The following is a 27,247-nucleotide window of genomic DNA, read 5'->3' on the forward strand; positions in this document are numbered from 1 at the left end:
CTGGAAAAATTCTTACCTTACTTCTTTCTGAAAAGGAACTGCCCCTCCCAAAGAGACTAGTAAGGTGAGAATTATCAGCAGACATTTGAATTTTTTTTTCAGTTTTATTTGTTTATTTTCTTTACAATATTGTATTGGTTTTCCCATACATTGACATGACTTCACCTTGGGTGTACATGTGTTCCCCATCCTAATTTTTCAGTTTCTTTTATTATGGAGCTAGGGAAGGGATTATTTTCAATTCCCTGTTATGATATCCCATGTATTTGCTATAGAAAGATTTCATATTTGGCTTTATGCTTTCAAGTAGTTAATGCAAAGAAGGAAGTAAAATCAGTTCCAAAATATCCTGTGTTCATAAATCAGAAAAGCCTCTGTCATTCTAGGTGGTAGTGAATCTGGAGAGAATTTACTCTTTATAGCAGTGGTCCCCAACTTTGTTGGCACCAAGAACCGGTTTCATGAAAAACAATTTTTCCAAGGCCGGGAGGTGGGGGGGGGTGGGGGGAGGAGGGGGTAGGGGGGATGGTTTAGGATGATTCAAGCACATTACATTTCTTGTGCACTTTATTTCTATTATTATTAAATCAGCTCCACCTCAGAGCATCAGGCATTAGATCCCAGAGGTTGGGGACCTCTGCTTAACAGAACATAGAACGAAATCCACATTACAAGAAATGTCTTAACAAGTTGTCACTATTTAATGAATTCTTACTCTGGTCTAAATACTTTTATTTCTCACTTGATTAACACAGAAATACAAGGAGTTTGGTATGATTATTCTCATTTCTCTCATATGAAATAAATTTTAGAATCAAAAATAACAAATATAATGACAATTAGGTAATTGAGTAAAGTATGCCAGCAAAATCGGCAATATTGAGATGATAAAAATTAAGCATCTGGTTGAATAAACTCTAACATGTTCTGGCAGAGTGAGGAAGATTTAATACCGGTGTTCCGGTAGAGATGATCTGAGTGTCCTTTAAGATTACATGAAAATTTAATTCTAAAACTTTCAAAATATGTTCAAAATGTGTAATATAGACAAGGAATAAGGAGAGAGAGGATGAGAGAGTGAGAGAAAGGAAGAGTAGCTAGAAGATGCTAGACCACAGTGGAGAAGGACTAGCCAAGGGAGATGGAACGTGAGGTCAGGAGTCCGGGAGCTTGAGGCTGAAAATCCCTGGGCATTTTGCATGCCCCCGGAGTCAGGGAAACCCAAGTAAGCTAGAGTATGACGCCTGAGGTCTGAAATCTCCCCGCTATAGTCCTATTACCGGAGCTCAGCGTCTGGTAGAGCAGCGTGACCCAGTTAGGAGAAATTCGGGTGCACAACACAGGATGCATTCGCCGTCAAAGCAAGCACTATTACCCCTGGGCACTCAAGGAGGCCAAGCTTGGAGTTTTCCTGGGGAGTCGGCTTGGCGCCGGTGGCATGTGGTACCTTACGTGTTTCCAGAACTTGGAATTCAGGGACCGCCTGTTGGCCACGTCGTCCTCCCGCCACTTGATGGTCCCCTGAACTTTGATGAGATGCTTCAGGGAGTCCTGAAGCTCCTCAAGCTGCAGGCCGCCAGGCGGGCACAGAGCCTCCATTTCAATGAGGATGGCCTTGGAGTCCTGCTGAATGAGGGCGCTGTGCAGGGCGATCTCCCGCTCGTAGGTGAACTCCTTGCTGTGCAGGATCTCGGCAGTGAGGATGAAGAGATGGCGCCTGCTCATCCGGATGCTGGTCTCCACTGTGCTGGCTACATCTAGTGATAAAAGACACGGCGGGAGAGGTTAGGACCCGCACACCGCGGTCACCGCGCCAGCCAAGCCCTCTTCTCTTCCAGGCAGAGCAGCCCAGAGTTCTTCAGCTCAGACGGTTCCATAGCAGGAGACCTGGAATTCAGGTTCATTGTCTACACGTTGTGGCTTCCCTGGTAGCCCAACTGGTGAAGAACCCGTCTGCAATGCGGGAGACCCCGGTTCGATCCCTGGTTCGGGAAGATCCCCTGGAGAAGGGAACAACTACCCACTCTAGTATTCTTGCCTGGAGAAGTCCATGGACAGAGGAATTATCTACACAATATCTTCCTAAAATATTAGTTTACGTGTTGCAAAAGGACTTAGAATTATTAAAATGTTTTAATTTTTAATTGGAGGATAATTGCTTAATAATGTTGTGTTCCTTTCTGCTGTACAACATGAATCAGCCATAAGTATGCACATATCCCATTCATCTTGAGCCTCCCTCCCAACCCCGCTTCATCCCACCCTCTAGGTCATCACAGGGCTCCCAACTGAGTTCCCTGTGCAGTATAGCTCCAATATCCATTGTAATGTTTATACTTCCATGCTACTCTCCCTCTGACTTAGAATTTTAACTCTCTTATTAAAGAGCACGAACTCAGGAACCTTTGCTTCTCTAAACTGACTCAAGTCTCAGGAAGTCTTGGATCCACTTTGCTCCCCATACCCAGCAACCCTCCCCGCCCCGCCCCCCCCCCCCCCAGCAACCCTCCTCCGCCCCGTAATCTCTATTGTAGAAGCTACTTTGAATCAAACTAGGAAAATCTTATGGAAGATGAGATCCTTTGTCAAGCCACTGTTTGTGGACCATCAGCTCTACAGTGATTTCCCTTAACTTCTGGGTGGAGTGAAAACATGTAAAACACACAGCTGTCAGAGCAAGGAGGGAACTGTGATGGAGGAACAACCATGAAAAAAAAAAAACAAGTCCAGACCTTCGTCTAGAGCAGAGGCCAAAGACTGCCAGTCCACAGGGTTGGAAACAGGAAATAAATGTCAATAGTGCCAGCCAGAGACCTTGTGTCAGTAGATCCTAACAGAAATCTCAGAATACTTGAAAGCAATGAGTAGAGAGAGTTTAATGAAAGGATAAAAGATGTGGGCAGAGCCAAGGGAAATCAATGAGAGACGCTCAGACTTCCACAACTGGTGACACCAGAGAGTGACAGTCACCCTCCAGGTGTGAAAGAGCCCGAGGTGTGTACCTGGAGGACCAGCTGACAGGGGCCAGTGCTCAGCAGGGAGAAGCACGGCCACCTGGGCTACCCCACCCGGAGGGGACCAGGGATACACCCTGCCCTCTGAGCACCTGCCTTTGCCTCCCGCTGGCCACGCCCGGTGTGAAGCAGATGGCGCCTTCCATAAAGATCAGTCACCAGGCCACTGGACGGAGCAGGGTCGGGGGGTGGTGCGGAGCGGGCTTGAAAGGGCAGATGGCGGGTAACCGTCATGAGAAGAAATGCACCGCAGGGGCCAGTTATGAACTTTTTCTAAGGAAAAAGTGACTTTGGGTGTTGGTTTTTATTTATTTTGGTTGAGGTGACATCAGAGGAACATGGGCTTCCCAGGTGGCACTGGTGGTAAAGAATCCGCCTGCCAATGCAGGACGCATTAGAGATGTGGGTTCCATCCCTGGTCAGGAAGATCCCCTGGAGAAGGAAATGGCAACCCACTCCAGTATTCTTGCCTGGAGAATTCCGTGGACAGAGGAGCCTGGAGGGCTACAGTCCACGGGGTCCACAAATAGCCAATGGGGAGAGCTGGAGGAAGAAGGGCGCCTCGGGAGAGATGTGGGTTGCATCTTCCTGAATTGTATACTCTACAGTTCTCCCAAGCTGGTACTAGGCCATTGACATTACCTAAATATTTCAGGATAACTCAGATTCACCTGTGATGTGTTCATTTACTTCTTTTTTAAAAAATTAATTTATTTATTTTAATTGGAGGCTAATTACTTTACAATATTGTAGTGGTTTTTGCTATACATTGACATGAATCAGCCATGGGTGGACATGTGTCCCCCATCCTGAAGCCCCCTCCCCCCTCCCTCCCCATCCCATCCCTCAGCGTTGTCCCAGTGCACCGGCTTTGAGTGCCCTGTTTCATGCATCGAACTTGGACTGGTGATCTATTTCACATATGGTAATAGACATGTTTCAATGCTGTTCTCTCAAGTCGTCCCACCCTCGGCTTCTCCCACAGAGTCCAAAAGTCTTCTTTATATCTGTGTCTCTTTTGCTGTCTCGCATGTAGGCCTCTGAGTCCCTCTTTGCGGTAGGAATGCCCGTTTAAACTCACAGTCTAGGAAATGAACCCTCCCTCGTTCCTGTTCCAAATGCTTCCCCGTCCCTGAGGAATTCGAGTAGCATTAGAAGGAGGGTTTCCAAAGTGCCTTTGTTCAGGACCCTGTCCATCTGGGGGTAGCTACAGGAAGGAGGAAATTAACACATTCCCTCCCTGAGGCTGGCCATTCTAGGAGATATTTGAAAGATGAATGGGCTTTTTACTTGGCTTTCTCACCTCCCCCACCCATCTCTGTTCTATAAAAGAACCTGGCATCCAGACCCCAACAAGTTGATTATTTTGAGATGTTAGTTAGGGGAGGAAGAAACACTACTGAAATGCTAGAATTGTGACCCAACAGTCAAACGCAGGTGAAACTGACTAGGAGTATTAAGAAACCGAAGACACAATTCTATCTGTTCTTGTGAGGACATAAATTTGCAAATGTTTCTTCAGTGTCAGGAGAGTTATAAAAACTTTGAGTCCTTTCAAATATGTTAGCCAGTGCCTCTGGATAGGAGAATGTAATTCTTTGGATGTTAAGTCTTTCAGATCTAGACAGACTTCAGAGATGTCAGTTCTCCTCACGGTGGACATGGGAAGTGAAGCAGGGGCTGGTGGATGTGCTCAGTTGCTCAGCCACGTCCAATTCTTTGTGACCCCAAGAACTGTAGCCCACCCGGCTGCTCTGTCCATGGGATTTCCCAGGCAAGAATACTGGAGTGGGCTGCCACTCCCCTTTTCAGGGGATCTTCCCGACTCAGATCGAACTTGTGTCTTCTGTATCTCCTGCATTGGCAGGTGCACTTTAACCACTGCGCCACCAGGGAAGCCCGAAGTAGGGGCTGAGCCCTGCCAGATTCACAAGCAAGGATGTCTTACCCTGTCTTCACATCATTGCCACTCCTGTGAAGACCTCAGGATCAGAGTGGTGATGGGGACAGGAGAAGACAAGAAGTACTTCCTTCTTCTGGAGAAATATTTATAAGTTCTGGTCCTAAGACCTGGAATAATGATCGCAACTCCTGATCCAAGAGCTCATCACTTAGCTTTCTGAAGAATGAGAGTTTCTGGCCCTGATGGGTGTGGATAAGTTTACCTTGTCCAGGGAGCAGGTCTCTCCCATAGATGCATAAGTTGTAACCACATTTATTTTCAAGAACATCAGGCAGAATCTGGTGAACAAAGTACTCCACAGAGCTGGCCCCCTCTGGACTGTTTTTGCAGCTTCGTGGATAGATCACATAAGCATCATAGATCTTCCCATCTGAACATGAGAACAAGGAACACAATGTTATTAACTGGTCCTTAAAAAATTCTCATTTCACTCTTGATAGACATTTCTCTTGGAGTTTTAGGATTATTGGTGAATATGCCACATCCCCTCAAATATTCTGGAATCTGGAGAGGATGACAACAATCTACTGTCCCCAAAATGTCATCAGGAAGTGACTTCCCAGGTGGCACAGTGATACAGGATCAACCTGCCAATAGAGGAGATGCAAGAGACTTGGGTTTGGTCCCTGGGTTGGGAAGACCCCCCTGGAGCAGGAAGTGACAATTCACTGTAGTATTTTTCCCTGGGAAATCCCATGGACAGTGGAGCCTGGCGGGCTACAGTCCATGGGGTCACAAAGCAGTCAGACACGACTGAGCACACACACAGTACAGTCATCAGGAAACTAGTCTTAGTCCCAACATTCTCCTTTTTACTGTCTCAGACTTGAACAGGGTTCAAGTTGAACTTAAACAGAGTTCAAGTTGTTCAGACTGAACTCAGACAAGTCCCTGACCAGTTTAGTTCAAACCATATTGTCCTGTTTGATTAATAATATATTAATAAGTATTTATAGTCACAGATAAGGGATTTTTTTGCTGTGCCAGGCAAATCTAAATTTTAGTTTTTGTTTTCCCCATGGGGAAGTGAAAATGCTAAAAGGTAGTTCTTGGTGGCAAGGGAGGAGAAATGTTTAAGAGGTCTGAATTTCTCACAAATCAAACAATTAGCTCTAGTTGAGTGACTCATATGGAAAATCTAAATTTTATCTGCCTCCTAATAAAAGAATCGTGTTCATATTTAGCAGGTATAACTGCTTCCTTTCATGTGTATACATACGTAGGGAGGTAAGACTCTTTATGGAACAGGGTTTCTGGTAAAAATACACCTACAATCTGATGGAACTTTCTAACATGTTCACCTCTGGAAAAGAGGAACAGTTTTGTAAATGTTTGACTTCCGTAAAGTTTTACCAGTACAAATTTCCCCAAATGCCCTTTCTGGGCTGGGAGCAGATTCTGTTATTGAGGAATTAGTAAGAACAGCAATTCTACTGGGGAGAAAATTGGAGCCATTTAGGTGAATTTCAGAACCACAAGGAATGACCAGACAGGATGAAGAGTGTCCTCTGAGTACTCAAAAAGATTTATTGATAATGCGCTAATAATAAGCAAGAGAAAATCTAGGTTTAGTAGCATAACTATTAAGAGATTATTAGAAGCAAACAACAGCCATTATAGAACCTTTTCTATTAAAGAAAATTTGAAACTTGCCACTTACCATTCCTAGTTTTGGAAGGTCTAGCTATGTCTCTCCAGAACAGAATAATCTCAATCCAGAACACTTTTAGAATTATCACCAAGCCATTGATTAGTAATAATAACAGGCTAAATCCTGCAAGCATGTAGTAGGTACTTTGTTGATCCACTATTCAAAAGATGGGGGAGGAGAAACATGACCATTATTATTTCTAAAACAGAAGAAAATAAAAAAACACGTGGGTGCTGGCATCCATTGGGAGGACAAGAGATTCGCACAAGGACTGCCTATGTGGAATTCTCATGGCTGTTTCAAGAATCAGTAAATTAATGGTTATTGAGCCTCTATTCTGTGCAAGGCACCGGGTTAGACATTGTAGGGGATTTTCAAAGCATAAGACATACAGTTGTTCTCGCTCAGTCAGGTCTGACTCTCTGCACCCCCATGGACTGCAGCACACCAGGCTTGTCTGTCCTTCACCATCTCCTGGAGTTTGCTCAAACTCATGTCCATTGAATCAGTGATCCTACCCAACCATCGCATCCTCTGTTGTTCCCTTCTCCTCCTGCCTTCAGTCTTTCCCAGCATCAGGGTCTTCTCAATATAAAAGATAAAGAGACACATGTTAACTTAGCTAAGATAGGAAGTGAAAGCATCAGTTTTAGCTAAAAGAGGTTTTAGGAAGGTGTACCCGCTGTGTGCTGAACTAGCAATTGGAGACTTCCTGCGGAATGAGGTCCCTGGAAGATGAGTGAGACTCGGAGAGTTTCAAAAGAAGAAATGCACTCCTGGCACAGAAGGATGCTGTGATCCCAAGGGCAGAGATGGGAGTGTGTTTTCTGAGGGAGACAGATACTCTAATTTGGGGAATTGCTGGAATACATGATTGGAAAGCTGGATCTAGGCCTAGGTTCTGATCAGACTGGAGGGTCCAGCTAAAGCATTTTGTCTCTATCCTGGTTGTGGGAGCCACTGAAGAGTGTTGAGTGGTTCCTTAACAATAAAGGTGGTTTTCAAACAAGATTAGTCTGATGGTATGGAAGTTTTGTTTCCGTGGCCAATAAATCCTCGGAGTAGAATGAGATGAGAAGTTTCTGAAGTATGGGAGGGGCCAGATTCGTGTAATAAGGAGAGAGGAATGGACAAGCTTGGCATTGGTGGCATCAGGGAGAAATAATCAACAGGTCTTTAGAGACTTATCACATCTGGGGTTGGTGACACAGGAAAGCAAAGGGGAAAACAAGAACTTTGTAAGTCTCTAATGAGTGTTTGATGAAGCCAAATTACTGGGTTTTTGGTCCTAAATACACCGTTATTTCCCTTCTGTTGAACATTTTTTAGCTACTGCTGCACCTTTACCTTTACTCATTGCTTCACAACATATATATGCAAGATGGTCCCCATCTGGGCTGTATCAGATATATACAAACTGAATGTAGGGACTGTGCTCATCAATAGTAATTTTGGCTGTTGTAAGTTTACTTCCCTCTTTAAAATTGTTAACCATCCTATCTGACAAATAGTCCTACTTAATGATAAATGTGAGGAGACTCAAATGAGATTTGGCTGTATAATTCCCTTTTCATTTCCATCTGATCTCAAAACGTAGGCTCCCAGTTTTGCCAAAGAAAATCACTGGTCCGGATTTGCAAATTCCTTCATTAGTTCATCAGCTCCCTGACTATCTAGCACTATGAAATCAAGAATTACCAAGGTGGGGAATTCCCTGACAGTCCAGTGGTTAGGACTCTGCACTTCATCTGCAGGGGGCACAGGTATGATTCCTGGTCAGGGAATTAAGATCCCACATGCCTAATGGCACGACCAAAAAAAAAATTCTTTTTAATTAAAAAAAATGTACAAAGAATGACTGAAGTGAGCTGATTCAAAACTGAAAATTGGCAGTGAGCCTAGTATCTGTCTTATCATCAGTTTAAATGATAAATATTCCCTAAGTAAATTATTTCAACTCGATTCCTCTCCAGGTCACTTTTTCTAAAAATAATATTTGGACATGTGCTGGGAATCCCAATTTCTTGCACAATATGCATGTGACTGATTTACAAGCAGAAAGAAGTTAATTCAAGACATTAAGAGAAGTTGAAGTTCAGTGTCTTCCTAAATGTTACTTTACAAATGCATCAGTCAGTTCAGTTCAGTCACTCAGTCGTGTCCGACTCTTTGCGACCCCATGAATCACAGCACACCAGGCCTCCCTGTCCATCACCAACTCCCAGAGTTTACTCAAACACATGTCCATCGAGTCGGTGATGCCATCCAGCCATCTCATCCTCTGTCATCCCCTTCTCCTCCTGCCCCCAATCCCTCCCAGCAACAGGGTCTTTTCCAATGAGTCAACTCTTCTGTGAGGTGGCCAAAGTACTGGAGTTTCAGCTTCAGCATCAGTCCTTCCAATGAACACCCAGGACCGATCTCCTTTAGGATGGACTGGTTGGATCTCCTTGCAGTCCAAGGGACTCTCAAGAGTCTTCTCCAACACCACACTTCAAAAGCATAAATTTTTCGGTACTCAGCTTTCTTTATAGTCCAACTCTCACATCCATACATGAATACTGGAAAAACCATAGCCTTGACCAGATGGACCTTTGTTGGCAAAGTAATGTCTCTGCTTTTTAATATGCTATCTAGGTTGGTCATAACTTTCCTTCCAAGGAGTAAGCGTCTTTTAATTTCATGGCTGCAGTCACCATCTGCAGTGATTTTGGAGCCCAAAAAATTAAAGTCTGACACTGTTTCCACTGTTTCCCCATCTATTTCCCATGAAGTGATGGGACCAGATGCCATGATATAAATACTCTTTATATGTGATGCCTAACACTGAATATTTTCCGTAAGTGTTTATAAACAGGAAAAGCTGTGTCTGAGTCCTGGCTCATAATACTGCACAATTAGTCAACCTCTCTTTCAGTTTCCTAATCTATAAAAGTAGATAATAATAATAATAGTAACTTCATTATGGATTTTTTATAAAACAAATGAAAAATTATATGAAAAATAGTGACTGGTCCTCATACTTAGAGAACAATGCATAAATGTTTATTATTACTATTATTATTATTATTTCCTGATGGCTCAGACAGTAAAAAATCTGCTTGCAATGTAGGAAACCTGGGTCAATCCCTGGATTGGGGGATCCCCTGCAGAAAAGGGTGGCAACCCACTCCAGTATTCTTGCTTGGAGAATCCCATGGACAAAGGAGCCTGGCAGGCTACAGTCCTTGGGGTCACAGAGAGTTGAACACGGACTGAACACACACATTATTATTATTAATAGTAGTAGCATCAAATGTTGAATATTTAATCATATGGGGACATAGGCTTTTTAAGTTTTCATTTTTAAAATTCAGGACAGTGTATAATTTCTTTTACTGTATTATTAGAAACAAAGAAACTTATTGTGACCATTAAAAACAGTTGCAACAATTTTTGTTTAATTTACACAGTTATTGAGACAGAGTATAATTGTGTTGCTTTGAAGAAAAACAGGTGAAAGTTAGCATATAAAGATGATTTAGAAGGAACAAAATCACATGTATGCGTAACATGAGAACAATTCCAGCTGGGAGCTCTGTGATGACCTAGAGGGGTGGGATGGGGGCAGGGATGGGAGAGAGATCCAAGGTGGGAGATATATGTATATGCATAGCCAATTCACTTGGTTGAACAGCAGAAATGAACACAACAAAAGCAATTAAATTCCGATCGAAAAAGAAAGAAAGAAAGAAAGCAATTCCAATACACAGGGACCTAGAGAACATTCATAAAATGACAATGTGAGCACAGACAGCAATGGGATAAGGACACCATGGCAGAGTTGGGTCAGGTGGCTTCCCCTTTCCTGTGGGGTCTTCTGTGCCCACCAGCACCACAAATGTCACCATAAAATGACATCTCATCAGGGTCAACACATCCTGAGATGACATGGATATATATATATATGTATATATAACTAGCAGAATCCTGACAACCCATGGAACATGATAATAATATTTAAAATCACCTACAGTAGTCATGGTTCTGTTGTTTTATAAAAACTTGCAAATCAGTGGTTTGTGTTGAATTCAAACAAGAAAAATCCAAAAGACCACCTCAGGCAAAGACTAAATAACCCTATCAAATTAGTTAAACTTTCCCATCTCTCCCAATCAAGTGGTGCCTCTGTGGGTTTATCCAAATTAATCTGGACTGTACCCAACTTGGGCTTCCCTGATGGCTCAGCTGGTAAAGAATCCACCAGCAATGCGGGAGACCTGGGTTCGATCCCTGGGTTGGGAAGATCCTCTGGAGGAGGGCATGGCAACCCACTCCAGTGTTCTTGCCTGGAGAACCCCCATCAACAGAGGAGCCTGGCAGGGCTACAGTCCATGGGGTAACAAAGAGTCCAACACGACTGAGCACTTAAGCACAGCACAGTACCCCACTTATGGGTATAAACTGGGAGTTGAACTCTCCCTGTGACTATATGACAAACACATTAAATAATTTCTACATCATCACACATGGAGTGACAAGAAAAGATATCAAAAATTTCTCTGCACCCTTTGTTACACTGGAATAAATGCTTCATCTAACCAACAGAGTGTCTTTACTTAGATGTGCAAACAAGTGAGAGAATTGACAGGTGCTCAGGAAGGAAGTGTTTGTGAAACTATGTTTTGCAGCCATCATTGTGCACAGTTGTACATGGAGGGAGTGGAAGAAAGATGCACTCACTCCCAGGGAGAAGGCGTGTGTCCTTACTGACTGGTTTAACAGGGTCTGAATGTGCTGATCGTAAAAAGCACAGTGACAGTTCAAGGGCTTCCTTTCTGTCTTGAATTCTCTCTACACAATATATACCTATCTCTATATACAGTATATATATGTGTAATGCCTACACCCAAGACAAATCTTTTCTCCCCCTGCCTTCTTCAATTTGTGAGATGGAGCATTCTGTTGTCTTGATGGATTTTCCGGCAACCACCGGCCAACACACTGTTCTCTGAGAATATGATTTCAGCTTACAGTTGATACAGCAAACTCAAGTGACTGCAGTCTCAGAAACATGTCTTACTTGGATTTTTCCTCCTTAGTGTTATAGTGTGCGTGATGAAGCCATGGAAATTCATGGCCAGACAGTCATACTTCCATGTCAAATCCTCTTCTCTGACATCCTCGATTTTTAAAACAGCTCTTCGGCAAGTCAGCTCACCACTAGGATTAAACAGCAGGCTGTTACTTCCAGTGCTTACCGTGCAGCTGCAAACCGGGGGGAAGGTGGGGGCTGCTTTAACTGCCACTGAAAAGTACCTTTGCATGAGCTCCTGCATCACTTGTATTCTCGTTTCACTGAAGTTCTTAACCTCACTTCCGTTCACCCGCCAGAAGGCCTCAGCCATGACCTGATGGCCTTTCCCAAAACAAGCCAAGCACGTTATGTTTGTGGGTTTTCCTAGATGAGAAGGAAAGAAACTCACCAATAAAATTCTGTTCAAATGGGATTTAATTTAACATGAAAAAAATTCACTGAACACCCTCTGTGTGCCATGAAAAAAAGTGGAAGTGTCACTAACTCGCATCTCTTTTTGACCCCATGGACTGCAGCCTACCAGGCTCCTCTGTCCATGGAACTTTCCAGGCAAGAATACTGGAGTGGGCTGCCACTCCCTTGAGGGATCTTCCTGACCCAGGGAGCCAGTCCTCATCTCCTGCACTGCAGGCAGATATGTGGCCATAAATGGATCCCCATTTCCCTTCTTCATCGTCAGCACCTTCTTCTTTCTCTGCCCCCCTTTGCCTCCTCCTCTCCTCTCCCAGCATCTTCATTTCACTCACAGGTCAGGGTGAAGCTCAGCCCCCTCTCCCCTCTCCTTTCTCCCCTGCTCTGCAGCAGAAACTCAAGAGGCTTCACCAATGCCACATTGTAATCTAAGATTTCCCTTTACTATACATTGAAATTTATCTTTTTTAATTGGGATATAGCTGCTTTAAAAAAAAATGGGATAGAGTTGTTTGGGTTTCCCAGGTGGCTCAGTGGTAAAGAATCCTCCTGCCAATGCAGGAGACGCAGGTCGATCCCTGGGTTGGGAAGATCTCCTAGAGAAGGGAAGGGCAACCCACTCCAGCATTCTTGCCTAGGAGATCCCATGGACCGAGGAGCCTGGCGGGCTCCAGTTCATGGGGTTGAAAAGAGTGGGACACGAGTGAGCACCTGAGCACACATACTTGCTTTACAATGTTCTGTTAGTTCCTGCTGTGCAACATCACGAATCAGCTGTATGTATACCCATATCCCCTCCCTCGTGGACACCCACCCCACCCCACCCTACCCCACCTCCATCCCAACCTTCCAGGTCATCACAGAGCGCCAAGCCAAGCTCCCTGCCCGACAGAGCAGGTTCCCACTGGCCGTCTGATTCACAAACGGCAGTGTATATATGGCAGTCCCAATCTCCCGGTTCACGCCCCACCCCTCCACCGTTTCCACACATCCATTCTCAACATCTGCGTCTCTGTTCCTGCCCTGCAAATAGGTTCATCTGCCCCATTTCTCTAGATTCCACATATATGCATTAATATACAATATTTGTTTTTCTCTTTCTGACTTTTTTCACTGTGTGGGGAATATTACTCAGCCATAAAAGGGAATGAAATTGGGTCATTTGCAATTTCTTTTTAATGGCTCTTTTCCACTCCTTTCTCATCCTACCAAATCCCCCTCCTTTCCCTGTTATTACCTTTGTAGGTAAAACCATTTCACCTGACTCAGCTACAATTTCACGATTTCTAACTATTCCACTATTTATTATCTTCTAACAAGAGCCTTTCTAGTCTCCTTCCTGTTAATTTGAGACTTCCTCCTTCAGAGGAAGGACTTAAGGGCTGTTTCCTGCCTTAGGACAGTGCATTCAGCTGTCTCCTACTGAGTTCATCATTCCTGGGTCAAGAATTAGGCATCCAGGGACTTCCCTGGTGGTCCAGTGGTTAAGAATTCTCCTTCCAGCGCAGGGAGTATGAGGTCAATCCCTGGTCGGGGAGCTAAAAGATCCCATATGCCTCACGGCCAAAAAGCCAAAACGTAAAACAGAAGCAATACTGTAACACATTCAGGAAAGACTTTAAAAATACTAAAAAAAAAAAAAAAAAAGAGGCATCTGAAGAGAGAAAAGGAGCTTAGAGTCTCCCAGAAGGTGACAATGGTATAATCTGTGATAATCGGAACACAAGGTACTCTAGTGTTCTAATAGAAAGATCAGGCTTCCCAGGTGGCGCTAGTGGTAAAGAACCCGCATGCTGGTGCAAGGAGATGTAAGAGATGTGGGTTGCGAGTTGGATCCCTGGGTTGGGAAGACACCCTGGAGAATTCTTGCCTGGAGAATCCCATGGACAGAGGAGCCTGGCGGGCTGCAGTCCATGGGGTCCCAGAGAGTGGGACATGACTGAGTGACACATTGATCTGTCTAAGCCTAACCATCCACAAACATAAAGTGGGATAATATCTACCTCCTGGACAGAAGCAAGAGGGAAATGAGGCAACATGGGCAAAAGCACCAAAACACAAAAAGCAAAGCAGAGCACGGTACAAATGTAAGTGCCATATGTGGTGGTGAGCACATACCGCTGATACCAGAAAGTGCCCGAGACGGGTGTTTGCAAGTATATCTCATTCAATCCTCAAGACCTGCTATGGAGACAGCCTGACCCCGGGGTCACACGGAAGGATTTTCCAGGCAAAAATTTTACAGTACTCTTATCGTTTTCTTACCAATTTCCACTTCCTTTATTTCATTTTGTGCAGGTGCTTTAATTTCAGGAGGCAAAGAAAAGCCCTGCTCCTCTGAAATTAAAGACAAAGACAGAATTTCAGTATTTGGAGAGTATTGAGTAGCCATCAATACAAAGCTTGTATTTTCTTATTTCTGTCCTATTTTTATAGCGACGTTTCTCACATCTTTCGAAAGTGATCCATGGCAACAAGTACACATGTATACACATACACCCGCACACACAAATAAAACAAAAACAGTCAAACAACACCTTTCTGCTACCAGCTATGTTGTTTTTTTTATATTTTCTCTTCTCTTTTTTTATTGTTAAAACAAATACTATGCAAACCATTAAATGAATTGCATAATGTAGCAATTGCCAGAAAACCTCAATTCTATAGAGTAGGCAGAACACTACAGGGAAGATTTCCAAAGGCCCGTGCAAGTGATAAACACATAAGTCTACACTTGTACTCACAGCCTTCCACCTGTGTGGCTCACCGTATCAGAAAGTTCAAATTCCTGTAGCATTGTTGCCTAGACATGGTAAAAGTATTCTCAGAGGTTTTGTAAATAGAGAGAAACCTATTTAATCTCTAGTATAACTAACTGAATTAGAAATTAGTTCTAATGGAGCACGGATGCATTCCTGTACCCCTTGGTTCTCACTTATTTCAGAATGCTGTGATTAAGGACCTCTGTGGGATTTGATGTTGATCACTGAGAGATACTAACACAAATGTGGTCCAGTGGTGTTCATTTTACAGGGGTGGAGCACCGGAAAACTCCAGACAAAACTCTTGTCCACTATTGTTCTGCCCGAAGAAATGTGCCAGGCATATAGGTTTCATCTACACTCCCAGATCAAGCTATGTTGAGGAGACCCCAACTCTTTGTTGATCTTTCAGGTTTGATTGTGAAACCTTTCCCCTGATGGATTTTTATAGAATGTAAAGTGAACTTGAAATAAAAATTAGAATTAACTGACCTACCTAAGGTTGTAGATGATGATGAAAGCCTTGCAAATCAAGATTGAAAACCACCCAATAGTATCTATGTATCTCTTTATAAAGCTTCTCATTATACTTCTAATCCAGTTAGTTATATCAGAGAGTAAACAGATCTTGCTCTATTTACAGAAAGTCTGACAAAAAATTGGGAGAAAGAGAGCTAATCCTGTTCTTCAAATAGTTGAGCTGCTGTTCAAAAAAATGTTAGGTGATTGCATTACCTTTGAAAAATTAAAATATAGAGGAGAGAGCAGATGTGGCTTTGGATTAGTAATGTAATTTCACCCCCTGCCCCCAAATGTCTTAAAACTTGATGGTGTATAATATAGAAAATCTCCTTGCATCATATTAGAGGATGTGTAAGAAAAGATGAGCCAGGAGGAAGTTCAAGGAGGAGGATAAAATACAGGCAAATCAACAAGAAGGACACAATTTCTCTATCTTTTTTAGTATTGCCGTTTGTTACATTTAGTAGCTTACCAGTAACTGTGAATGATCTGGTTGCAGTTACAATATATTTGACTCCATATTCGTTGTGCATAAATTTACATGTATAATCACCAGTGTCCTTGTTGGTTGCATTGTGAATCAGCAAAAACGTCTTGTGTGCCAGGTACCTTGGTCCTTGGAGAACTTCACAGTTCTGAAATGAAAGGTTCCAGTCCACTTTTAGTAATTCTTTCACATCTATTTTGGTTGTGTATTTTCATCTATTTCCCTGCAAGTTTCTTTTTACCTTAAACCACTCAACAGGCTGTGTCCAATTGTAGCGGTCAATTGTAGGACAAAATATTAGGGACTTTTTTTCTGATCCAAATGTCGTTGAGTATATCAGATAATCTGGAACATTGCAATCTGATTGCTTTTCAAAAATGGTGACGTTCACATATCCAGTCTTATTGGAGGTAGGACTATTAAAATAAATCAAGCAATTTTTAAAAAGTCACTTAGCATTATGCAGTAATTTAATCCAACTCTAACTTTTACTTGATATTATTTAGCATTATGAAATGACTTAATCCAACTCTTAATTCGGCAAGAATACTGCAGTAGATTGCCATTTCCTTCTCTAGAGGATCTTCCCAACCCAGGGATCAAAGCTGCGTCTCTTGCATTGGCAGGCAGGTTGTTTACCACTGAGCCACCTGGGAAGCCTAATCTGACTCTAATTTTTACTTAATATTAGCATTATGAAATGACTTAATCTGACTCTAATTTTACTTAATACAAACATTATGAAATAATGCAACTCTAATTTTTCTTCCTAAAACCATTGACATAGAGTAGTTCTTATTTTAAAATAATCATTAAAATCTGAAGTTTTAATTGGTTTTTTGGTTACATTTTAAATAAAACATAACCCCTTGCAGTCGCGGTTCAGTTGCTCAGTCATGTCCAACTGTTTGCAACCCCAGGGACTGTAGCCCACCAGGTTCCTCTATCCAGGGGGTCGTCCAGGCAAAAATACTGGAGCAGGTTGCCATTTCCTTCTCCAGCAGATCTTCCTGGATGAACACACATCTCCTGTATTGGCAGGCAGATTCTTTACCACTGAGCCACCAGGGAAGCTTAAAACATAACCCCTACTGTAGCCTTGAAAATGACTCCCTCACCATTTCTCTATACACTATATGTGCCGTCACACCAACACCTGATATAATAATGAAAATAATTAATATCTCTTAAGAGTTTCCTATATACCATTTATGGTGGTAACATTACCTCGTTTTATGCTCATAACAGCTTCTGAAGTGGGTTCTGTTATCACGTGTATTTGACAGATGAGGGAACAGAGAAGGAGCAGTGACTGAACAACAACACAGAGATAAGTGGTGAGGACCGTGGACTCAAAACTAATACCATCTGACCTCAGAGCCCAGGTGCCGAGCTAGAGCAACTTGCCTTTTGACATAGTTGGTCTCCTCACTTATATTTACCAAACGGACACAAAATCACAACATTTGTGACAATTTACTTGTAGAGTAATGGACTCGGGCTTGCCCCTCAGGTGGAAGGCCCAGGTGCCCACCCTTTTACATTCATCACAAGCCTAACCTGGATGTCATACATCTCGGTCACTGCTTTGTATACTAGGTTGTTCTTATTTGGAACTCAGAGTGAGCGAGTGCTCTCAGCTTCACAGTCACTAGAAAAACCTGGTCTGTTTCTAACTGGGCTACAAGTTAAGCCCTGCAATTACACATCCAAATAGCTCACCAGGGGCTTCCCTGGTGGTCCAGTGGTTAAGACTCTATGAGTCTACTGCAGGGGGCACATCCCAAACAGAGCTCAGTCTCTGTACTGCATACTTTGAAGTGCCTCCAAGTAATAATAACAAATAGTTTACCACCACCTGAACTTCACCATGAAGACATTCCTAGAAGTGCTCTTTTATTCAGATTACTTCATAAGTTTGACTGTTCCAGAGAGGTCTAGAAAGGGGAGAGAAGTGAGGCGGCTCAGAATATTAGCTGTTAAAGACAAAGGAGCAGGCCTGGATAATACCATCTGACAACGCAGGTATAAAATCCGGAGTCGTTGACTTTGGCAGGGAGGAACTTGAGACACTTCCCTGAGGCAACTATCCGATTTCCTCTCTGGGTAGTAATACTTTTGTTGGTTTTTGAGTAATACCAGTCCACAGAGTATGGATATTTTCCTTGTCTGGGACATTTCACAATTAAAGCCTCATTTTCCAGGCCCAAAAATGATCTGCCTGCATTAAAAAAAACAAACACACACATAAATTTCTTGAAGTGATCATATGAAAAGATTACAATTTTGGTATTCTAAATATCCCCTTCTAAGCTTCCCCAGTGGCTTAGTGGTAAAGAACCTGCCTGCCAATGCAGGAGACTCAGGTTCAATCCCTGGATCAGGAAGATCCCCTGCAGTAGGAAATGGCAACTTGCTCCAATATTCTTGACTGGGAAATCTCTTGGACAGAGGAGCCTGGCAGGCTACAACCTATGGGGTGGCACAGAATCAGACATGACTTAATGATTAAACAACAGCAAGATTAAATTGAGAAAGTTGTCATACTCTGTGATACTTTGAGAAAGAATAAGTAAATCATCTAAGCTCTTTTATGAAATATTCTAATGGGTACACTGGAGAAGGAAATGGCAACCCATTCCAGTATTCTTGCCTGGAAAATTCCATGGACAGAGGAACCTGACAGGCTACAGTCTGTGGGATTGCAGAGTTGGACACAACTGAGCGACTAACAATGGGTACATAATTTAGTGGTTTAACCTGGACCTTGATCCTCCACATTGCTCCAAAGAAAAGCAGCCAAGTTCACCTACACAAAGCAAGTTGTCGAATCAACAAACGCTGACCATACCTTCTATGTGCAGGCACCATGTTACATTTTGATGTATTTGAATGCATTAAATCAAAATGATGTTGTATTTGTTATAGAAAATTTGTCCCCATAAAGGGGACAAATGAAGAACTGCTGATGAAGAATAACTCTAGGGACTTCCCTGGTGGTGCAGTGGATAAGGATGCCCCTGCTAATGCAGAGGACGCACGTTCGATCCCTGGTCTGGTAATATCCCACATGCCGCAGGGCGCCTGAGCCCGTGCCCCACAGTGAAGAGCAGCCCCTGGTCCCCGCAACTAGGAAAGCCTGTGCGCAGCAACAAGGACCCAGAGCAAGCAAAAATAAATAATAAATGAATTTTTAAAGAAGAATAACTGTAGAACATAAATGAACTCTCCACATTGCCATTCAGCTAGAGCAATTGGATAGCAAGGCACATGTTCTTGGAATTACTTAATTAAAATTGTTTTAAATCTCAGTTCAAAAGCAATACTTACTAAACTTGGCTGGTGTGGAAGATATCAGAGCTGTTAGAATTACTGAGACCCAAAGTCTCATTCTCAGTTTCTCAAGTGAGAGCAGGTGTTGAGAACCGATTCTCAAGCTGATTCAGGTTGAGTTTGTGACATCCAATGACAAAGCTCCCACCTAGGAGATTGATAATATTCCCTAAGACAGATAGTTGCAAAGAACTGTCAGTATCGCTACCAAAAAAAATAAATCATGTGAAATCACAAGCAAGCAATTATCCTCCAATTAAAAATAAATTAATTAAAAAACCAATTATTCTCCAATTAAAAATAATTTTTAAAAATCACAAGCAAAATATTTGCAGCCATGATTTTGACTTGCTTAATACCCCTGTCCCCTGCAAGGAGCATTCATCCTTGGCAGATCTTTAGTATACAAGCTGACTTCAGACACACATTATTGAATACTGGACCTTGGGGCCATGCAGACCTTATGATGGCCGTGTTGTTTCACTGTCTCATGAATGAAGCTAAATTAAGAGGAAAGAAAATAAGTTTCTATTTTTTTGGAAAAAAAAAAAGAAAATCATAAAATTAAGAGACCCTAGACAACACAGTATTATAAATGCTGACATAAAACCACAAACATCCACACAGGCTGGTAACTGGTTGTGCGGTCACATGATCCCCTTCTTCCCCCAAGAACACAGGGAAGCTGTCATCCCATATTTCCTAAGGATAATAAGAGAGAGATGGGTAAAATGGCCATCAAATTATTGCCCTAGACATTATACCAAACCCTGAAAAATATGTCTCTCACCCTGTTTGTCCCCAAGATCCACCAAAGGCTTTCTAAGATGAGTTGAAGGTCTACGAAAAACAATTACATTTTTTTTTCTTTCAACAAAAGGATAACAGCTATATATTTTTTTTCTTAAAAAGTCGGAGGAAGGATGGAACCAATAAAGAAACTGACAAATATAGGATGACTACAATAACCCTTAATATATTCAGGATAGCACATTTCCTCTGAGCATTAATTGTTGGTAATTTTCTCATTACTAATATGGAAACGTTTTTACTATGAACTTTAGTTAAGTAAGGGATGCTTACCCAAAGTGAAGGGCAGAAGGAAAGAACTTCAAGTCAGTGACTGAGCCGTGAAGACTTTCCAGTTCTTTCGGCTTCTTCCTTACCAACTCCTCACACTCACAAATTCCCTCTTTTATTTTAAAGGGGAGATAAGAGACATCCTTCCACACACCCACTCCACCCACCCTAAAATTTCACCTTGAGCCAAAATCCATGACTCGTTCAAAAGTGCTGGTTCACTGTATACCAAAAACTCTTGACCCTGATACGCAAATATTTAAGGACGACAGTGAATAATCCCTTGGAAGAAGTAATCAGATCTTATCTGTTTTAGCATCCGTTACTCAAGGTAATGTTTGGTGTTTGTGGCTCCGATATTATTACACTTCGAGTTCCAAATGATCTGGAAATCCGGGAACCCTACAACTGCCCATCCAAATACTTCTTGATACTTCATTTGGCAGACTCTAGCGAGGAAGGCTCAGGCAGTTATAACAGCTTTGGTGCTGAGAGAGTTTCAAAAGCAAATGGGGGCAAGAGATGAGAAGTAAACAGACTCTAAGGAATTTTGCAAATGTACTATTTAAGGTTCAGAACTAACATAGTCTCATCCAAACACGGATTCCAGATTCTCAGATTCAAGTCCCTACAGGCTCTTAGACGGGAAAGGCAGGTTTTCCTAAGGAATTCATAGAAACAGAGGGACGTTGTAAGACTGCCTTACAGGGAATGACATGGAAAACCATAAACCTCAACTCTTGAGTTCCATGTCAAACAAATGTTAGCGGCACATTTGCCTTTAGCTCCACAGAGCTGGTGTGACTCAGTCATGAGTAAATTTGACTTACTTTCAAAACTCACCATATCCCAGAAGGATTCTGGGACTGATTCCAGACCAGCACTGTAATATAATAACCAAAGATAAGGCTTCTCTAGAATTCACTGCATGTCACATACAGTTCTCAATGACTTCCATGTGTTAGCCCCTTCATTCTCACAACCACCCCGTGAAGCAGGCACTATTATTGTTACAGCTGCTTTACAGACAAGGACACTGAGACAGTAGGTGTTAGTTGCTCAGTCGTGTCCTACTCTTTGTAACCTCATAGACTGTAGCCCACCAGGCTTCTCTGTCCATGGGATTATCCGGGCAAGCATACTGGAGTGGGTTGCTATTCCCTTATCCAGGGGATCTTCCCAACCCAGGGACCAAAGCTGGGTCTCCAGCATCACAGGCAGATTCTTTACTGTCTGATCCACCAGGGAAGCCTTGAGACACCAAGAGGGTAAGCAAATGGTACCAGTTATGTTATGCTAAGAGAAGGAGCCAGAATTTGAACCCAAGCAGGTTGGCTCCAAAGGCCAGATTCCTAATTTAGATTCTGTACTATTTTGCTACGGTATGATGAAGGTTAAAAGAGGAGGTGCTGCCCAAGAAAAGTTCCAGTGGATTTTTGGAGCCAGTTGACACCACCACCACTCCCCGCCCTGCTCCCCTGTGGCTGGCAGTGTTTCTGAGGCAGGCGTCTCCTTCTGCACCAATATCAGTCATGTGGTCTCAGAGGGAGAGATGAAAAGTCTTGTCACTGCTGGGAGATTCACCACAAGATGCTGGCATCACTTCAAGGAATTAGATCGGCTTGCCACTCTTCTTGACTTAGCTGTTAAGATCATATGGGTTTTGGCATGAGAATCTGCTCCACAGAATCAGGAGCAGGCAAGCTTGGAACAGCGCCCAGGATACTGTAACCTCTAGGTATCATTTTGACAAACAAAATAATACTACCTTAAACATGCTTACATTTGAATACAAACTTACATTTTGTATCCTAAAACATCTTAAAAATTTTAAATTAAGTTTAGGCATTTATTCCTTTAGACTAGGCCATGGTTATCTTGGTTTCCTAGTTTTCAATAAGGCTTCAGTTAGAGTTTTAATAGCATACCCATGATATCTTGCAGAAGCATTTAATAAAGTCTAGCTATTGTGATAAATAAAAGCTATCACTATAAAATAATTCAATTATTCAACAATTAAGTCCTTGCATTGATAGTACAATATTGCATAGTACTTATCATCAGCAGCATTCAAATTTTACAGATTAAAATAAAAACCCAAGGATGAGACTGGTTAAATAATTTGACCAAGCTCACACAGTTGCAGCTGGGGTTGAAATCAGACTTGCTGAACCTCAAAGACACATCTTTTTTTGCCCCTAATCTCAACTAAAAAGAGAGATTATGGTGGTAAATCTCTCCTTCTTATGATTGAGACAGGGAGATGAAATAAAGTTGCAGCACGCCAGGCCCCCCTATCCATCACCAACTCCCAGAGTTTACTCAAACTCATGCCCATCAAGTCGGTGATGCCATCCAGCCATCTCATCCTCTGTTGTCCCCTTCTCCTCCTGCCCCCAATCCCTCCCAGCATCAGGGTTTTTCCCAATGAGTCAGCTCTTTGCATAAGGTGGCCAAAGTATCGGAGTTTCAGCTTCAGCCTCAGTCCTTCCAATGAACACCCAGGACTGATCTCCTTTAGGATTTTCAGAATTAATCTAATTTGGCCATAGGGTGCTTTCCAGGTGATGCTAGTGGTAAAGAACCTGCCTGCCAATGCAAGAGTCTCGGGTTCTATCCCTGGGTCAAGGAAGATCCCCTGGAGGAGAGTTTGGCAACCAAACCAGTATTCTTGCCTGGAGAATCCCATGGACAGAGGAGCCTGGCGGGCTATGGTCCATAGTGTCACAAAGAGCTGGATATGACTGAAGCGACTTTGCACAAAATTTGGCCATATATTTTTTCTGCCTATTACTAAGATGGAGTCTGGACATGGGACAGGGTTTGGAGTGAGAGTCCCTCAGTATGGGACGTGTACAACCAGGTATACCTCTTAGACATACAGCTGGAGATGTCAAGGCATCAATGAGCTATTTGCTGCTGAAGTTCAGGAGACACATGTAGATTAGAGACCTACATCCAGATATATATAATTGGGGATACATGAGTGTATAGGTGAAATTAAACCCACTAGACTGGAGGAGATCTTCCAGAGTGCAAGCAGATAGACCTTGAAGCTACACAATAGAAAAGCTGCTCACCTTCCCTGGAAAGTTTCCCTGGAGAGAGGTATTCATCTTTGCTTCACAGATCAGTTTGAACCTCTGGGTGTAAATCACTGCAGAAGTATTGAGAATTTTGCTCTTGTTGTTAGTCGCTGAGTCGTGTCTGTCTCTTTGAGACCCCATGGACTGTAGCCCGCCAGGCTCCTCTGTCCGTGAGTTTCTCCAGGCAAGAATACTGAAGCGGTTTGCCATTTCCTTCTCCCGGGGATCTTCCTGACCCTGGGACTGAACCCAGTTTCCTGCATTGGCAGGTGAATTGTTTACCACTGAGCCACTTGGGAAGCCCCATCTTTCTCCATACTCACAAAAAACTGGAAGGTGTGGAAGGGCAAGCAGAGAAATATAGACCCTCATAATCATAGGACAAATATTTTGAAGGATGTAGATGAAGAGTTCTCCTACTGGAAAAGCAGGAATCTGAAAACCAAAGACGTCCCCAAATTTTTTGAGCTACTGGCCCACATATCCAAATATAGAAGGATCAAGCTCCTCACCTACACATGCTGTTCAAGAGCAGAGAGAACTCTCCTTCCTGTTGGGGATTCTGTGATTCAAATCAGCAGCCACAGCGGGCCAACAGTAGGGCACAGAGGTGAAGGTTCCCAAAGTAGGAAAAGTAAAAAAATAATGATGATGATGAGGGCTGACATTATTAAGCATTTGATGTTAGCTAGGTGGTGGTTTAATCACTAAGTCGTATCTAACTCTTGCGACACTCTGTCCATGGGATTTTCCAGGCAAGAATACTGAAATGGGTTGTCATTTCCTTCTCCAGGGGATCCTCCTGACCCAGGGATCAAACCTGGCTCTCCGGCATTGCAGGCAGATCCTATTTCATCTTTAGACACCACCCTCTGAGCCTGACGTTAGTACTAATATGCTGGCTTTATACGTCAACAGTACAAGAATTAAAGAGGTTAGATGAATCAGTAAGAGGTTAGAGGTTAGAGTAGAGGTTAGAGTCATCAGTAAGAGTAAGAGCAGGGATTAAATGTGGTTCTGTGGGTGTTGGAGCTTTCTCTCAAAGACTAGCAGGAATGGCATGACAAAGTCCACATTGAGACTTTGGGAGCAATGACACATGAACATGTCATTGAATATGGCACATGAATATGCATACCTCCCTCTTCTCCTGTGGGTACAGCTTTAGCGACCAGCTCTGCCACATTTGACCCTGCACACTTTGTTGAGAGCCTTCAGAGAGGAGAGGAACGGAGCCATCAACCAGAGGTGTCCATGCCAGACATGGATTTGAGTCGGTTATTCCTCCCTACCCACCACTCCCCTCAAAAGACAGGCTCCCAGCAGCCCTCCTCCTGAAGCATACCACTCTCTTTTGCCATCCTATTTCCTTCTCCCCTTCCACACACCACATTCCTCTCCACCCCCCCACCCCTCGCCACCCAGGAGCTCCTTTCTTCCCAAGCTTTTTTTTCCTTCTCCACCACCTGAGCAGATTCCATTTCTGAATTTCAGCGGATTCCAGCAAGAACAATTCTGGAATATGAGCACTCTGCACATACTATATACCACAAGACCCCCTCCCAAGCCCACCCCCCTCCATTTCTTTTCTAGTACAGCAGGTCAATGGGCTTCCCATTTGGTACTAGCAATAAAGAACCCGCCTGCCAATGCAGGCAATGTAAGAGACGTGGGTTCCATCCCTGGGTCAGGAAGATCCCCTGGAGGAGGGCATAGCAACCCAATCCTGTATTCTTTCCCGGAGAATCCCATGGACAGAGGAGCCTGGCAGGCTACAGTCCGTAAAACCTCACAAAGAGTCAGACATGACTGAAGCGACTTAGCATACACCTGAGGCCAAAGTTCCATGTAATACAAACAAGATTTTAAGGGACTTCATCACTCTGTACCTTGGTTTTCCCATTGGTAAGACTACCTTTTTCAAAGACAGAAAATCAAGGGCAATGATTATTTTCAACCTAAATTTTTGTGTTCAAATTCCATTCCCTTTGAGATCAAAGCATTTTTGAAAAACGCCCCAAGGAAAGACACTTACCACCCGGCTGGTGAGCTCTTCCTCCCTCAGCTTCCTACCAGCAGAGTTTGCTAACTGGAAAGACCAGTCCTCTAACAGCTCTGTGCTTCATGTGACAGCCACGTTTCTTTTCCTTATCAGTTAAGAGACAGGAACCAGGTTGCTGATGAGCTGCTCTGTTAACAAATACTGACTTCAGTTTGTACCATGTTCTCTATTTGAAAGATCTCTGATGAAGCTGCATGCACTTTCCACTGTACCGGTAGCTCTGCAGTTGGTCATGTTTCCTCTTAGCTCTGTTTTGCCTTCCTTGTGGCTGACTTTTTCAGCAAAGGGTCCTGACATCATCTAGGTGGCAGGTACTCAGTGCCCTTACAGTGAGTTGGCAGCTGAAACTATGGCTCTGAGAACAACAGTGTACATCTCTGCAGGAGGTTCTACTGTTGATGCCACGATGTCTATGTTTTGAAAACTCTGATATGATTGGGTGCCTAGGCATGAACCAGGCTCTGTGCCCAGGGATCTCTGCACACGCTGACCCCTGCACTCCTCAGAGGCTTAGTGGATGCTCAGAGGGGCTGATCAATTACCCTACTTAGGGCAACAGCCAAAATCAAAAGCCTCTGTAACTGGACTCTTTCCATGAGAATTCCGAATAAACTGACTTTAATCATCTATGTGATTTTATTATTATTACTATTATATATATTTGGCTGTGCTGGGTCTTTATTGATACTTGCGCATTTCTCTAGTTGCGGTGAGCAGGGGCTCCTCCCTAGTTGCAGTGCTCAGGCTTCTCATCGCGGCGGCTTCTCTAGTTGTGGAGCGCGGACTCTAGGACACATGGGCTTCAGTAGTTTCAACTCCTGGGCTCTAGAGCACAGGTTCGATATTTGTGGCCCAGGAGCTTAGTTGCTCTGGAGAATGTGGCATCTTCCCAGGCCAGGGATCATACCAGTGTCCCCTCATCGCAACGTGGACCCCTAGCCTCTAGATACCAGGGAAGCCCCAGTGTGATTCTTTTTCTTACAGCCCATGGAATTCTCCAGGCCAGAATACTGGAGTGGGTAGCCTTTCCCTTCTCCATTCAAACTGTTGGTGACTTGCAAAAGATCAGGATGTACCGTCTGCCAAGGACTCTCTAATACAGTAGAAAGAGCAGGGGCTTTAGATCCAGAGGGTTTTTCTCTCACTGCCCGAGTCACTTTGGGCAAATTTCCCACCCTAAGTCTCAGTGCAAGTGGGTATTGTTATCAGTTGTTGTTTAGCCACTAAGTTGTGTCTGACTCTTTGTGATCGCATGAACTGCAGCCCTCCAGGCTTTCCTGGCCTTCACTTCACTTCCCGGAGTGTGCTCAAATTCATGTCTATTCATGTCTAATCAGGTGATGTTATCTAACCATCTTATCCTCTGCAGCCCCCTTCTCCTGCCCTCAATCTTTCCCCACATCAGGATCTTTTCTAATGAGTTGGCTCTTCATATCAGATGACCAAAGTATTGGAGCTTCAGCTTCAGTATCAGTCCTTGCAATGAATATTCAAGGCTAATTACCTTTAGGATTGACTAGTGTCAATAGTAAACGAATAATCTATGTAAGGGGTCAGCCATATTAATGAACACTGGGGGCTTTCTCCCATATAACTAACCCACAAAAATTTTGCTAAAAAAACTTCAGTTTTTTTTCAAGTTTCCTTCAAGACCCCAGTCTCACCAAAGGAATCACATCTTCTTTTCTTCTTCCCTATGATCACCGTACATAAAAGATGAAAATCTACCACAGAATCCAGTTATTTACTGCGCAGTCTTTATATGGAGCCCACTTTTTAAAGACTTTTTATTGGAGTAT

General features: G+C 43.2%; 1 protein-coding gene across 18 annotated transcripts; it reads right to left on the reverse strand.

Moving 5' to 3' along the window:
• Positions 1-25,545, reverse strand: IL1RL1 (interleukin 1 receptor like 1). Of its 18 annotated transcripts, XM_061155848.1 has the most exons (14): positions 20,304-20,411; positions 20,011-20,060; positions 19,824-19,922; positions 19,664-19,720; positions 19,218-19,368; positions 17,898-18,108; positions 16,129-16,303; positions 15,873-16,035; positions 14,382-14,453; positions 11,927-12,068; positions 11,691-11,830; positions 6,638-6,784; positions 5,180-5,347; positions 21-1,757 (listed from the first exon to the last, which is right to left on the reverse strand). In XM_061155848.1, exons 5-14 carry the CDS (start codon positions 19,276-19,278, stop codon positions 1,372-1,374), a joined length of 1,665 nt encoding a protein of 554 aa, XP_061011831.1. In that variant the 5' UTR covers positions 19,279-19,368; positions 19,664-19,720; positions 19,824-19,922; positions 20,011-20,060; positions 20,304-20,411; the 3' UTR covers positions 21-1,371. The 18 variants fall into 18 exon arrangements, with proteins under 18 accessions (XP_061011842.1, XP_061011843.1, XP_061011845.1 ...); XM_061155854.1 differs by lacking the exon at positions 19,824-19,922; XM_061155853.1 differs by lacking the exon at positions 19,824-19,922 and having other exon boundaries at positions 19,218-19,389.
• Between the last annotated feature and the right edge of the window lie 1,702 nt (positions 25,546-27,247).

The sequence above is a fragment of the Dama dama genome, chromosome 11 (genome assembly GCF_033118175.1).
Source record: "Dama dama isolate Ldn47 chromosome 11, ASM3311817v1, whole genome shotgun sequence".
NCBI lineage: Eukaryota > Metazoa > Chordata > Mammalia > Artiodactyla > Cervidae > Dama > Dama dama.

What these genes read in the sequence shown, in the direction of transcription:
- IL1RL1 (XM_061155857.1), bottom strand. Translation starts at nt 19,278, where the DNA reads ATGAGACTTTGGGTCTCAGTAATTCTAACAGCTCTGATATCTTCCACA. An exon ending in AGCCTGTTGAGTGGTTTAAG is followed by an intron (nt 16,036 to 16,128) that starts GTAAAAAGAAAC and finishes CTTTCATTTCAG; the next exon opens with AACTGTGAAGTTCTCCAAGG. An exon ending in ACCTTCCAAAACTAGGAATG is followed by an intron (nt 5,348 to 6,637) that starts GTAAGTGGCAAG and finishes TCTCATGTTCAG; the next exon opens with ATGGGAAGATCTATGATGCT.